This window comes from Poecilia latipinna, unplaced genomic scaffold, assembly GCF_001443285.1.
Source record: "Poecilia latipinna isolate Pla-1442-1.1 unplaced genomic scaffold, P_latipinna-1.0 Scaffold221, whole genome shotgun sequence".
Taxonomy (NCBI): Eukaryota; Metazoa; Chordata; class Actinopteri; order Cyprinodontiformes; family Poeciliidae; genus Poecilia; species Poecilia latipinna.
In genome coordinates this window covers 1-15,913 of record NW_015112837.1, presented here as the reverse complement: position 1 = coordinate 15,913, position 15,913 = coordinate 1, and the positions used below count along the sequence as shown (strand labels likewise).

The following is a 15,913-nucleotide window of genomic DNA, read 5'->3' as shown; positions in this document are numbered from 1 at the left end:
GAGAAAGACTCTTGTTTAAAATAAATCCAACGATTAAATATTTTAAAAAAGCCAAGCAAATATTGTGATTTTCAATTAAACACTGTTTCCAATAAATGAGCCAGCATTCTGTAGTGTTCTGTACAAGTTACCGCTTTGTTGACACAACTAACAGTGGCACATCCAGGGGGTGTGCTGTGGTGGCGCAGGGGTTAAGCACAACCCACATATGGAGGCCTTAGTCCTCAACACAGCTGTTTGATTCCTGGCAGGTTTGATTCCTGGCCTTGGCAACCTTTTCTGCATGTCTTACCTGTTCTCTCATAACCCACTTTCCTGTCAATTAACTTTCAAATAAAGGCCACTAGAGCCAAAAAAAAACAAAAAAAAACAGTGGCACATCCACACTAGAGTCTGGAAATAGAAGCAAACTATTCCTTTAAAACTTGACAGAAATAACATGAAGTTTCTCCCAAAGCTTGGATTTAAACAGCGACGAAACTTTCTGATTTATGCTGACTCTCTTAACATAAAAATAGGAAAGCTGAGTTATGCTAATGTGTGCTGCAACAAACATTAGTCCACTGCTATAGCAATTCTGCTTCTGATTCTGCAATGTTATACTTTGACGTGTTGTTTTCATGCTTTTTCCTCTGTGTACTCATGCAAATGTTCCCTCTAGTGGGAATCAAACCTCTTCAGTCCTCAAGAGGAGGCTCAGCCTAAGATACTGAAAACCTAAATACACTCGCCAAGACACTCAAACACACACACACACACGTGGACCTACACATAAATGCTTGAGCTAGATATATGTGTGCATCTCTTGTGTGGAAACTGAGTTGACACACAGCAGCTGGAGCTCTAGTTGAATGGGAAGGGAGGAGGAAGCAGAGAAAGAAAAGAATGGGGAGACACGGCTGGTTTGCAGAAGATAATAACAAAAAGGAATGCCTAAAATTATTCACAAGCATTATTACTTCTACAAAACTGGACTGCATTATACAATTTATATATGAAGCATGAAGACGACAAGAAAAGTCTTATGTTGTTGTGACTGTTTCACTTTATTCATGAGAAAAAAAAACCACAGTGAATGTTTTTGGAGATCAAATATTAAAATGATGTTTTTTGTGCAGAACATACCTTTTCTTATTGCTTTAAATAATTTAAGATTATATAAAAGACAGGAAAGCTGTATACCTATTCAATCCAAATGAAAGTTACATTGCATATGTCTGTCTTAAACAAAAATTAAAAACTGATTTTTGTTTTACTGTAAGCAAATAAAATGCTTTTTCTCAGCAATCAACATATCAAAAGTCAAAGTTATGATTAGTCAACATAGAGACATGGGTGAATCCAAAGCAGAAAAGCCATGCAAGCAAAATACACATGTATGAAAATACTATTTTGGGTAAGCAAAGAATCTGGACAAAATGTCTTCAGGCCGTAGGCATGAAGACAGCCTTGTGCACCTCCCTGTAGGCATTTCGGAGAAGAACGTACGGGAAGCAGCTTTCCAGCATGTCTTGGCTCAGAAACGGAGAGTCTTCCACAATCTGGATGAATCAGAAATGAAGAGATTGTTTTCATTCAAGTAATGTCATGATTTCTAGAGCATACATACAGATTATTTTAAGCCAATTCACCATGTGCAGGAGCAAATAGATGGACTCTCTGTTTTTGACTTCCACTCGTTCCACGTTTTGTCCCAGCTGAAGCAGAGTGGAGGAGGCTAGCTGTAAGAAGACACGGGTAAAAAAAGAGAATCATCAAAAAAACTGGAACAACTTCCTGGCACTGATCATGACGTGCAATGAGTCAAAAGGTTGTCAAGAAAGCTTTTGTTTTTCACCTCAAATATTTTAGGGTAGTTTATAAAAACATCCATTTATTTTTGTCTCATTGAAGAAGTTGAAGCTTTATTCAAATTTAGTGTATAAGCAGTGTGACACAATAAAAGCGATCTCTGAATCTGAGTGTTCTCAAGTCTTTAATGGTTGTTGCCCCGTTAATGAAGACACTTGATTTATTTGGTGACTTTCCTTTTTAATAATTTTCATTTGGATATAGTTTAGAGGACTAAGCTGCAAACAGTATTTCTGATTAACTAAAAGGAAGCACTGTAAGTAGTCAGTGGGTAACTCAAATGTACAAAGTAAACCAGTAATGTAGTCTAAAAATAACCTATAAGTACCGTGTTTGACACACTCCACTGTGTCAAACAAACCAAACCCTGTGAGCAACTTGTTTACCCCCTCAGTTGTGGTGGCACTGTACCAAAAGCTACTGAAGGAAACAACACAAAGACCTCTGAAAAAGTCATGAGCGCACCTTCTTTTTATTTTTACCCAAAATGTCCTGCACTAAAGTCCGCTTCCTGCTTTGGGAGAGAACTCCGTTTCACTTGGCATTCAGATATGCATTCAACCTACACCAGAGTTTACTTAAACTGAGGGTTAAACCCAAGGTTTAAGGCGGACCAGAGTTAGATGTTTTGGTCCACATCAGAGTTCGATTGTGCATTCACACCTCCCCAAACAAAACAGACTTTCCAGGGACACAAAACTAGAGATTGATCAAAGCAGGGCTAGTGTGAATGCACCCTAAGTAGTCCAATATGCAGCCTGTAAATATCACAGAAGCACCCTAACATTTCCTTGTAAGTACCCGTGGGTATCAAAAAAATGTTTTGCTCCAAGGAATGTTTTTTGCTTACCAGGAGAAACTCTTTGAGTTGCTGCTCAATGTTCTTGTTCTGGACCGTGAACATGGCAGCAGTCAGTTGATTGATTGCTGCAGCTAAACAGTGGATGTTGTTGTTGTGACCTAAGGAAAAAAAAAAAAAAAAAAGGAAAATATTGTCACCAGAAATGACTGGAAAAGAATGTCCTCTACTTAAGCCATGGGTAGATGATATTTTTGTGGCTGGAGTGATTTGAGAAATCTTCTTAATGATCTGTAACTTAAGAGGAAGCTTGCTGAGCATATTTCCACAGACTCACAGGGTTAATTTATTTCAGTTATGTCAATGGAAAACGAGGACAAAGAAAATAATCAGAGACTAAAGCCACTGTATGATAGAAATCTTGGTAATTTGCTGCTCTTAATGTTTCAGCCTAGGCTCAAAGCCAAGCAGTTAGGGTCATCAGGGCTGCATGCCAGGAGTAACTGCATCAATGCACGTCAGCCAGAGTTATCTGTAAACGAAAGCCTCTCAACAAAATGTGTTTCTTATTAGCGTACGGGCTTTGCTCCGGACCGTGTCGAACTGGAAAGTATGATGATAGTCTTTCAGGGTGGAGTACCCTTTATATACACTATCAGCAGCTGGTGAATAATTGCTCAAGGAACAACTGATTAGTGTTTACTTGTCTGTCTGGTGAGAAATTACTGTCAAGCAAAGTCTACAGTGGCTGAAATGAATAAGTGGTTATGCACCTCCGTGTTCTTGACTATACAAGGAGTTGGGGTCCAGAGCGAGGGTAGGCAGCGACACAGCGACGTAGACCAGTAACAAACGAGACAACTTGAACTCTTCTTCAACTGATGTGTTATCTGCAAGTTTTTGACACAATAAAAGTTTTAAGTCCTTGGTTAAGTTAATCATTTGTAGCAAGGCATGCCGTGTAAAAAAAGGAGAACAAACATTTTACCTGTTTGCATATTGCTAATAGCTGCAACAAGGGCAGGGTCAATATCACATTTCAGTCCTGCGGCAGAAGCCAGCTCAAAAACACTCAGCGTCACCTGCAGGAGCACAGGCATACAAGTTTCAAACCTTCACATGTAAATACTAAAACATAAAAAAAAATCACAGGAAGTTCATTTAACCACTCATAGTCATCAGTTTCCCTTGTCAAGTTCACCAAGGGTCAAATATAAAGTATTAATGGTTTGAGTGTCGCTGGACCATCCCATCCCTCTGAAAACAGTCAGAGGGACTGGAATTTACACGTTTTCTTTCTTGCGACAGAAAAGTGAGCACACCTTTTCACATACTTTGGTCTACGGACTGACAATAAATCAATGGTAGGTGTCTTTGTCTTGACAAAACTTTTGATCTTGGCCTATTTCTGGTTGCATGCAAAGTCAGCCTGTCTAGGCAGAATGTTTCCACTGATGTGGTTCAGAGTGCAGCGTGTTAGCCACGATCAGTCTCTCTCTCACGGAGGCATGAGAGAGCTGCTGACGTCTTTGGGGTTATCCTGGCCCAGGCTGTGGCACGGCTGTCATGCCTCACTCAGAAGGCAGACGTAAGTAGGGGGCAGGAGAGTTCATGAGTCACAGTCACGAAGATTGCCCCAGAGGGAGATCAGGAATTCAGTTTGGTGGGTACTGAAGAACCGATACATCTCGTTCCTCTCAGGCTTCCAAACTCAAATTTGCTGTTAAGTATCATCCATTATTTAGATGCACTTTGCATCATATCCACATCACGTTCTGCAAAAAGACATCTCACTTCCATTGTGGCTCTAAGGAAGAAGCTTAAAAACAAGCTTTTAAAAATACGTTTAATTAGTTTAGATTAAACATTTAAGAATTTGTACTCCTTGTTACATCTCTTTACTTATGAATACCTTTTTAAAAATCCAGCCAACTTGAATACAGGAGTTATTACCTTGATGTCTGTTTCAAGGGAGATGAAGTCCCTTAGACATTCAATGGGTGCCATCAGGTACGGACAATGCTTCCGCAGGACCTAGATTACAACATCACAATATGGTTACGACGTATATAGGGGACATAATTGTGCAATCATAGAAGACAACTGCATAAATGTAGTGTATGCAATATCTATGCAGATATGAATCTACACATGATATGAATCTACACATGAGCAACTGTTTCACCAAAATTACTACAAGAGTACACTGACAACCCTCCAGAAGGTCTTATAAGAACTTTTACTTTTACTTGTTCAAAATTCTACAATATGAGAGAGATTGGGCAACATTGGCCTCCATGGAAAAGTTCCAAGGTAAAAACCACTTTTGACAAAAAAAAAAAAATAAAAAGGCCCGTCTCACATTTCACAACAACCCCCCCGGTTGACACCTTTATCAATGGTGGAGGTGAGGAATGAGTGGGGCGCCAAACGATCCTAAAGACGAATGAGCCTTATGATCTAAGGCTCATGCAGCAGTCCAGCTCTAAGCAGCTCAAAACAAAAAACCCAACAAAAAACAATGAAGTTTTGGAGTGGCCTTGTTAAAATCTCAACTTAAATCTAATTAGGATTTAAGTGTGGGAGATCCTGAAACAAACTGTTCATCCTCAAAAATCCTCCATTGTGACTGAATTAAAACAATTTTGCAAATAAAAGTAGGACAAATTACTGAACAAAAATGCAAAAGACTTGCAAATGCTTGACTGTAAAAGCAATTAAAGTAACAGGCCAATTCCTTATTCACATACAACCACTTAGGCTTAGACAGCAAGAACAGAAGAACAATGTGAATGGCCATACATTTTCTTGCAGCACCAAACATACTAGTTGTTCATTTAAAACTATGCTTTCCTGTTCTCATAGATACAATTTATTTTAAGTTGATGTTCCAAAAGATACCAAATGTACTGAAAAGATGAGGACAAAGTGGCTATAGTAACCAACCCAGAATGCCTTTATGGTTACTTAAGCTATATCGTTATTCTGAAAAAACAACAAAGATAAAATCTTCATAATGCGATAATGTCAGTTGAAAAATGTTTAAAATCTTTCATTTTTGACATTTACAAAAGTCCACTTTGTGATGTAATGTTTGCATAATTGATGTTCAGCGTTTGTGTCTTATAGCTGATTTGTATCTAAGTGTGAAAATGTATATTAAATCATTTTAGTAGTATTCTAGGCACAATTCTAACATCAGTTTTATGATAGAAAAACTTTACATCTTTCAGGCAGTTCATTGCCATGGATCTGAATGAGAGGATTACTCCGATGATGGTCATCCTTTTCAGGGCATTTTCTCCTCCTGGAAGAGCACAGAAAACTCAGCAGTACGTCTGAAAAGTGCTTGCAGCCACATTTAGCCACATTCGCTTTGAGGTGCAGCGGTATGGCTGAATGTGAAACAACTTGTGTCATTTAGCAGCTTCAATTAATATGCAAATCTGATGTGATCATTTGCTTATCATTTAACCCCAAAAACTGTGACATATGAGTAAGAGCATAAACAAAATTTGCAAAAGTGTTTACCACACATTCAAATACGTTATTTTTAAGTTCTTGTGAACGTCCTTCTCATCGTTTTCTTCTTTTCTCTTGCTTTTCAGCTGACCTCTTGGTGTCTCTCAGCTCAGTTTTCACATGTCTGTCTCTTACCCCCTCATCGCCACTTCTCACCTGTCAGCCTCTTTTTTAGAGTGATCATTTCCTCGGGCTTGTCAAAGTTGTTTTTCATCTGTACCAGGATGTCCATGTTCTCAATCACCATTTTCTGACAGAGAAGAATAAAAAGAGAAATAAGAGATAAAAACCCCCACCTTCGGGCTTGAGTTACGAAAAGTTGTAAAAGTCATAGCTTTGACTGATCTCTTTAACAGTATCCCCTGCTTCAATCCCAGAGGAAGATGGTACTTTCTGCACAGAACAGTGGCATTAACTGGTCTCTTACATGTAAGAATCAATTATTTAGCAAAAACCTTGTAGGTTCATAAAGGTTTGGCTTATTGAATTGAGATAAAAATCATTATCAGTAAAGTTTTCCACTGAGTGAAGTTCAATGAACTCCCCCTCAGACTGTCAGGAGGGAACTACTTACTTTCTCTGAGCTCATATCCTCAACGACATATTTGTCCATATAAGTAACATTTTAGTGGACTTAGAAAAAAACAGGTTTAACAAAATCTGAGCGTAGCACTAAACGTTAAGCTGATTACCTCTGAAATGGAGCATGATGAGAGTTTTCCGTTTCAGAGCAGCTGATCAAAGTAAGTTTGATCAACTGATTTAAGTGTGTGCACATAGAAGAAAAGAAAAAAGCCAAAATTATTGGAGCTCAGATACTGTAAGTAACCATAGCACTCGGTACTAAATGAGCAGAGTCGATCCTTTATTTTATGAAGGTCTTTTCAAAATAACTGGATAATGTATGGAGTGACAGCGCACCATATCAGAGCTGAACTATCTTTTTAAAAAGATGTTGGAAGTTATTAAGTCTTAGTTGTGATTTGAAGGCTTAAAAAATAATCGAATGTCACATGTTGGATACAGATTCTCCACAAACACCTCTGACAGAAATACACACCTGAGATAGACGAGTCTGCACCCAGGAGATACCGTTTTGATAATGGAAAAGAGTTCAGCTATGCCACTTACACTCTGGGATGCGCGTCCCATAAATGTACCACCTGTATCTCAGAGGACTTCTGTCACTTTTTATGACAATGTTTATAATCTCAATAAATGTTGTTTTGATTCCTTCTTTACAATGTCAGTGAATATCTTCACTTTAATATTTTAAATCTATGCCTTTCATCAACATTTGTGTTTTTTTTTTTTTTTTTTTTTTTTGCTGCATATATTTGAACTAAATCTCAAAATATTTTAGTTTTTTGGTGGAAACATTCTTTCTCTTTGGCCAATATTATTTTTTCTATTCATCGACAATGGCCCTAATACTCTGTTGTAGCTAAATATTTTCAGCTTAACTATCCTTATTTCACGTCACACTGTACCTTCAGCTCGCTGACTTGAGAAGTAATGTGCCACATCAGGTTCTCCCCGAGAAACTTCATGCCGTATGGACCAATAAGTTCTGCCAGGGCCTGTAACTCTGTAGAAAACATTTGATTAAGTTAACAATTACGCTGTTCAAAGATGGTGGAACAAAGGTTGACGTACCGCACTTCAGCTCCAGTAAAGTGACTCTGTTTCCTAATGTGCTGTTTTCACATGAATTCAATAAGGAGCTTGACTCCCAGTCTCACCTTGCACACAGTAAATTTGATCAGGGAGTGCAGCTTAATCAATGAACTGAGAAAACTGTAGCTCTTATGCTTCTCACCAAGCCAAACATGTGAATGAACATAGATTGGTACATGTGTGGTTTAGATTCGATGTGCTACCGAGTCCGTAGTCTCACCTATTGTGACTAATTTCTACATAGAGGAAGAGAAAAGCAGAGCACATATGGTGGAACATCACTTAGTCGTGGGTTTAGATATATGGATGTCAGGTCCCCACAAAGAGGAACAGAAATGACAAAGAAAGTACACAATCAAGAAAGCAAATGCATATGTTCAAGCATTCAGAAGTTCAAGAAAACAGGCCAGTGTAAGAAGGAAGAAGAGCAGGCAGAAGAACATTAGCATACAATATGTGGTGGGAATGTCTGAGAAACTAAGAAGAATTTTTTCTAAACACAATATTTTGGTACATTTTAAATCTTGGTAACACTTTCAGATAGAGACTACTTCATCCTTAGGGACAAAACACCCAAACGCAAGGTCAGTGGTGTGGTATGCGCAGTCCAGTTTGGAGAATAATGTTGAGCCCTCTGTATTGGAGAAACAAAACATAGCTATACAAGATGATAGTGCAACACTTGAACTCATCAGGTCAAGGTTTAGCAATTTATCTACATCTCAAGGACACAGGGCAATCACTTGAACATAAAAATGTGCACATTTGGGCAGGGAAGACAGATTGGTTTGAGAGAGGAGTGGAAGAATCTTGAACAAACACAATGACCCAAGGTTCCAAATTTTTGACATCTACAGTGCAGCTTTGACTCGTCTCCCCAGGCTGTTTCACAAAAACTCACACCTTGAGACACGTGACCAAAACAGCCACGTGTCTCAAGTGTCTCAAAGCAGTGAACATGCTGGCAATGTTGGGAACTCGTTAGAATCATCTGAGTTAACAACACTTTAAAGGAAATGAATAGAGTGCAGGGCCACAGTCTCAAGTGGCCTCATTAGTGACGTTAGTGACCTCTATTGCTTAATCAGTGTGACTGTTCTGAAATCTAAGTTTCATAACTGAACCGAAGAAGAAGGACGAGAGGTAAAACGTCTTCAAGGTATCAAGAGAAGAGCAGTTGCCTTCATATCTGTTTCTCAGGATTGCTACGTCCTAAATAACTGAGAATCTACACCAACATAATACAGTGGGTAATGGACTGGACAGGGAGGAAGAGTAAATATAGACAGCAGGAATGACAATGTGTGGAGGCGATAACCGAAGCACAGAGGTGTCCTTGTGATGCATGTGCAATGTTCAAGCTTGCCAGTGTAAACATTAAAATGTGTGTGTAGTAGAGTGAATACAGCCTTCATGGGAAACTCAACCACTGCTTTGAGGTAATGTGGAGGTGGAATGAGAAGCTGTGTGGAGGAGAGACACAAGTGATGCTATTGTAGTTATGTGGAAGGGCCAGAGGAGGATGGCAAATAATAGGCAATGACGTTTATGTAAACCAGACAATGTCAGGATAAGCTGACGAGCGGTAAGAAAGAAACCAATGCACACCAACACAAATGCAAACTCCACATCCTCTTGAGCAACAGAGCTCGTTTTACATGCACACTATTGACAGACATCTGAAGTTTTGTCTTTTGCAAACTGTGAGTCATTTCTGGAACCTGTAGGATTATGATAACAGAATGTTTCTTTATTTAAATGTTATTTAATTAAATAACTATTTAATTAAATAACTATTAAAGAGACAAAAAATATATTATTGTGCTTATTTTGTTGTTTTCCAATGGTTTAATTTAAAAAAATAAATAAATAAATAAATAAATAAATAAATAAATAAATAAATAAATAAATAAATAAATAAAATAAAATAAAATAAAATAAAATAAAATAAAATAAAGTGTAAGAAGGCCATGCAGCCTCTAATAATAACACAATGTTCTGGTCATCTATTATAACATGTCTATTACATTTTTTGCATAAAATCATTCTCATATAATACAATTTCAGCCACGAGGCGCTGCCTATTTTGAGCTCCTTTGAGAAGGAGCTGTTTTAGGGCCTCTTCTATGTAAATAAGCTGTTGGCCTCACCCCCCCGACTCAACCTTGAACTTGCCCATGAAAATGGCTGCAAACAGATGCACAATTGTACAACAGAACATCCTTGACTCTGAGTCAGACCCAGAAGCAGACAATTTGGTTTCTGAATGGTAAATCAACAACAATATACTTGCCATTTTCAGAAGTTGTTGTACAGCCAGACAGTGATAAAACCAGCTATCCAAGTCTGTCCTTTGACAGTGCCAACCAATTGTGGAGTTATAATTGCGAGGTTTTTGAAATGGCTTGTTTTCCAGACACCAAAAAACATTTGGTGTCTGGAAATGTTTCTAGAAGCAGTAGAGACCCAAATGGAAGTAAAACAAAAGAGCAAAAAGTGTATTTTGTGTAATATATCCCCTTTAAAGATATAAGTCAAAAGGTTGTCTTTTAAATTATGAGTTAAATAAATAAAAATAGACTTGAATAGGTTAATATTTTTCAGCTGATAATGTTTACACATTGAAAAGATACGGTTTTGATGTTAGTCTGGGAAAAGGGTTCTAGTTTGCTCGTGTGAGGATTATTGGGCTGGAGATCAGACGAAAGGGATCCCCCAGGGCAGTAGTTCTGCAGGCAAGAATCATCGCTGTGATGATGTTTGCTAACCTTGCAGAACATTTTTGTCTTTTATCTTTAGGTTTTTGTCTGATCTACTATTGGTCTCAATATCAGGTTTCTTGTAAAAGCTTAACTGGAAATATGCGGTAGAAAGTTTCCTTCAGCAATAAAAACTGATAAGAAATACAATTGAAATGTGTTGCCACAAAATATTCTGTTTTGGTCCTTACTGGCAGTAGGTTAATATTTCATATTTGCACGTCATTAAAGCTCTGGGGGCTGACCTGATACGTCTGAGAACTCCTCTGCTCTGAAGCTTAGGTCGTTGTCGGCGTTCTGGCTGACGAAGCACTGCATCGTAGGACAGTGGACGATCAAGGAACTGCTAGCTTGACGTAAAAGAGCCTCCAGATACCTGAGGTGCAGAAAACAAAACATAAGAAAGCAGGAAATGCCTTTGATCTTTACCAGACGGGTTGAACTTAAGACGTTAATTAAAAGATCACTTCCCGGGATGACTCAGAAGATAAGATAGCAAGGTAGAGAAGGGTTAAGGGTACACTTCATATTTATTTGAATCCACTTCATATTTATTATGAAGTACACTTACAGAGCCTTGCAAAGTTTTCATTTCCCTTGAAAAATGTTTTACTCTGTGATGCTACGGCCTCAAACATGCATTTGTTTTAATGGATTTATATGTGATAGACAAACACAAAGTAGCACAAAACTAAAAAAAAAAAAAAAAAGTTACAGGATTTGTTTACAATCAAAATCTCAGAAACGTGGTTTTCACTTATATTCAACTGCCTGGAGTCAATACTTTGTAGAGTTGGTGTGAAAAGAAGGAAAACATTTATTTCTGTAATAAATCTTTTCCTTAGAACCACTTTTTGTTGCAGTTACAGCTGCAAGTCTTTTGGGTATTTCTTCAAGGATTCACACAGTGAGACTGAAATAGTCTTTTTTTTCTTTGCAGAAAAGATCAAACTTTGTCAGTCTTGGCACCAATGCTCCGTTGTAAACAGATGTGACCTTTGATTGGGTCAATCTAATACTTGACTATATGCTTTGATCTAAACTTTAAACCATTCCAGTAAAGTTCTGGTTGAATGTTTAGGGTATTTTCCCATCTTCACAGCCTCCAACACTGTGTGGCGGTTATGTATATAATACGCCAGTTGGACATTATGAAGCTCACCGGAAATTGCCTGCACTGTAAACAACCCCTTCAAGGAGAGGAATCCAGAGCAGAATGAGGTAGATATTAATGTTAATACAGTATTTAGTAACGTGGCCAACATGGACTGAAAGGCTTTGTTCACTTCCTCTGCTGCCATTGCTAAAACTAAAGGCAGACTACAATTGTAAAATCCACGTTATCTTTCATAAATTTCTCTTGTTCGATGATTGGCCCAGTTGAAATTCACTGGGAGAAAACCCAGACGGAGCACCGGAAAGAAATGAGAGGAGAGCAGAATTGCATAGGAAGGCAATAGGCAGGCCAGGATTTATATTGTGATGAAATAAATCCAATCAGACCTTGTACTTTACTAATCAGGTGTCTTCTTAAGGCTATTTGATGCAATGGATTTTGTTTAGACGTATGTGAGTAAAGGGGGCTCAATTAATGTGCATGCCACACCTTTCAGTTGTCTTTTTACAAAAAAACGTTGTAAAGTATGTATCCTTTCCCTTTCATTTATGTGCTACTTTGTGTTGAACAGTCAAATAAAACCCAATTGAAATATTATTAATGGATGTAAAATAGCACTACCAAGGGTTATGAACAGTTTTGCAAGAAGCTGCACACCCACCACGTTGTGTAGTAGTGTGTAACTGTGGGTCCTCCGTGGGAGTCCAGCGGCTGTGTCTGCTGCAGCAGCACACTCTTCACCAGCCGGGTGACGTCCACGTTGATGTAGCCTGCGAGGCCGTGCATGCTGGCTGTGTAGGATTTTATCCCTGCCAGCAGGTCAGAGGGACGTGTTATCTCCTGGGTGGTCTGGTTGTAATTGGTCATCTTGATGATGATTCTGGAGAAACATGTTTAAACATTGTCACTTGTCAGCATGCCGACAGTTCTCAGATGGAATCTTAAAAGTGGTTAAACGAGCCATGGTGGCTTGGCAGAGAAAGTCAATGAGTCTGGGGCTTCAGGGCTTTACTTGAGGAAAATTAGTTTACTTCTTCGTTAAGGCCTGGCTTTCTCTCACTTTCTCTCGCTTATTTTATTTATAGCTTGAGCCACAGAGACCATTCACTGGAAGAATGCTGCTACTCAAGGGAATCAACTTTGATGTGACAAAGAAGATAGTCATCGACTATGACATAGAGACAAAACAGAACATATTCAGGGAATCATGAAGTCACCCTGGGACCAAAAGCTTAAACAAACGGCTAGAACCTAAACAGGAAGAGCCAAGAAATGACATCAGGGATCTCTGCTTAGATTTTTAGGTGTGTTCAACACAGCTTAACATGAAGGAATTATAAAGTAAATCAGACTTCATCACTGTGCTGAGGAAAAGCATTTTCCCATAATGACAGATTATTTGGAAATGAATGAAAGAAAAGAAACAGTACAAATAAAAAAAATGATAGTTTTAAAAGAGTGATGTGAAACATGATTAATAGTTTAAGGGCATCATGTCACATCCTGCTATGAACCACAAGATATTTCAATTTTTGTGTATATACTTACAACAGTTATTTAAACTGAAGATCATTTCGTTGTGTGGAAGACTTAAATAAGGGAGCTCAGTGGACAACATATCACTTCTCAGCAGAATGTTACTTCCGGAACATTATAACCATTTTTAAGATTCATTAGGTCACTTTACTCTCCTAGGTTTTAGTCTTACTCTGTCAGACGCATCTCCAGATGGGAAAGGAGGAACTCTGTTGGAACGACAACATGTTCAAAGACCATAATGTCTGCGCTGAGACTGTAGGAGGAGCACAGCTCTGTCAGCATCATGTGCAACTTGTCCATGCTAAGAGACAGAGAGACACAGGGGGGACATTTCAATTCTCAAGGAGGTTAGGAGAAGTATTTTAACAATGACTTCCGCTTTGATGTTCTGTCACACACAAATAAGGTAATAAACAGAGAACTGAGAGCATGTTTTCCAAATGAGCAGAGGGGAGAGAAAAAAAAAACAGGTTTAAATTTCTCCCTTAGGTTGTGGTTAAATATAAACAGAAAGGGGATCAAACTATAAAAACAGTAAAATAAAACACACTGCCAATAAATTAGTACAGTACATTTATATATAACAGGCAGAGGGGTTTTCTTTCTAACTTTAATAAACTGGTAACCTCTTCTAAATCAACGTGAAGGGTTGTAAAGTTAAAAGCATGTTATGTCTTTTAGGTAATAGCAGAAACAAAATGACACCATAAGAAGTAACAAATCTTTTGAAAATGTCAAAACACATCTTAAACAAAACAAGGTGGTGGAGTTTATTGCAATGTTTAATTCTTCATGACTGAGCCGTTTTACATCTCATGCTCATAAGCGTCACGAAAAGCGTTTTTCTGGCAAATTAGCAGTTTGTGACTTGAGCACTTTTTTAAAGTAAAAGTTATAAATTTGTTTCCCCCTAAACAACTTTTCAGAGACATCGGCATGCCTAATCAGTATGGTGTAGGTGAGTCCTGGGGTTGATTTTTCACTGTGAAGTAATGTGACTAAACACTGAAGTTGGCTAATTTTGGAGCTTTTGGTTTGGCAGATTAGTAAATAAAAAAATAAAAAAAAGAAGAAAGAAATCAGTGCTTTTAAGGGTTTTAAGCCAATCATCTCTTTCTGAAATCTAAAATGATTGTAATGATAATATTTTGAACTTTTTTTTAGCATTGTTTGGCCACAGACAACGTGCGTCTTCAAGAAGAGAAAGATTTTCCACATGTGACATTTAATAATTTTCTACTCTATTCTATTCTGTTTCAGAGGTTTATAAAGAAGGATTTGGGAGAAAAAGTTCACATTTTAACAAATATTAATAGAGACTGAATTGTCTGTATTGTCTCTTCTTCATTAGCAACAAATATTTAAATAACTGAGAAACATAGTACTACTTTTTAAATAATAAGAGTAAATATCGAAATGTACTTTGATTAGTACATTAGTGAGATCACTGGATTTATGTGTTTGTATTGTATAAAGGGAATCTCATCTCAAAATCTGTTTTATAAAACCAGGAGATCGTTTTGTCTCTTCTAGTTGTTGTTAGAAAGTTGGAGCCATCTTTAAGGCTTCAGCTTAACTAACTTATATATATATAAACTTTAAAAGTAAGCAGTGTCTAATTTGTTTATAGTTCTATTTTTATAAAGGTAAAACTTTTCTAGAAAGTGAAACTGCGTCAAGCTAACTTTGTATTGCAGAAGTAGTTTATCTCTTTGACTGGATTGATTATGCTGTACATTCCTGGAAATCAGACCTCCACCACCTCAAATTTCTGCTAGGTTATAATGTTTTTTAAGGAGCCACACAGTGGAAAAATGGCAGGAAAATTATTATTAGAAGGAAAATGTAGTAAAAGCTCACTTGGTGGTCACACTCCGGTCTTTTCTCAGGCTCTCAGCACCTGGTTTCTCTTTTTGAACCTCTCCTTTCTTTGGCAAAGGTTTCTTCTGCTTTCTGTAGCGAGCAGCACTGATGGACTCGGCACAGTGCTTAGGCAGCAACTTATTCATGATGTAAATGGGAAAAGAGGGAGAAAAGAGAGGGAGAAAGAAAAGGAAAGATAAGGTAGAGGAATACATCCACACATGATACTAAACCTGATACTAAAGAACATTTAGCTTGTTTTTTTTCACACTGCTGGAAAAAAAAAGGAATATGTGCTATCTTAACATCGCAGGGAATTAGAAAATGAACACAGCAAAATTCCCTTATCCGCTTGGAAATTCCCAGGTTTGCTCTCTGCCTCCAGCTAAACACACACATGCCAAGTTATGGTTAGTTCGATTATGTGTGGATGTAGACTTTGGCAGAAACACGCTCTTCTGAATAATTAGTTTTCTGAAAGCTGAAAAAGACTCGGACTCCACCTGGTCATTGAGATTGCGCTGCTCAGCACATATCTCCAACACAACACCGCCCGTCTGCTTTGCTATCTGCTCCAAGAAGGTCACACACAGGCGCAGACTTCGCTTCTCCAGTATCTCTGTCTGCACGAAAAAACACATACAAACGAGTTTGGTTTCACAAAAACAGAAGGCTATAAATACTTTTCAGATACGTTTTTTTTTTTTTTTTTTTTTTTTTTTTTTTTTTTTTTTTTACCCCCCCAAGATACACCCGGGCGCGATTTTTTTTTTTTTTAAAAAATTT

At 37.9% G+C, this 15,913-nt stretch overlaps 1 protein-coding gene across 1 annotated transcript; it reads right to left on the bottom strand.

The window, feature by feature from the left end:
• Positions 1–1,022: 1,022 nt before the first annotated feature.
• nckap1l (NCK associated protein 1 like) lies at positions 1,023–15,795 on the bottom strand. The gene is made up of 14 exons (XM_015031852.1): positions 15,631–15,795; positions 15,125–15,264; positions 13,434–13,565; positions 12,387–12,605; positions 10,854–10,984; positions 7,663–7,760; positions 6,329–6,422; positions 5,875–5,957; positions 4,604–4,684; positions 3,639–3,732; positions 3,424–3,540; positions 2,702–2,811; positions 1,632–1,721; positions 1,023–1,541 (listed from the first exon to the last, which is right to left on the bottom strand). The coding sequence occupies exons 1-14, from the start codon at positions 15,766–15,768 to the stop codon at positions 1,425–1,427; spliced, it is 1,644 nt and encodes a 547-aa protein (XP_014887338.1). The 5' UTR covers positions 15,769–15,795; the 3' UTR covers positions 1,023–1,424.
• Positions 15,796–15,913: the final 118 nt, after the last annotated feature.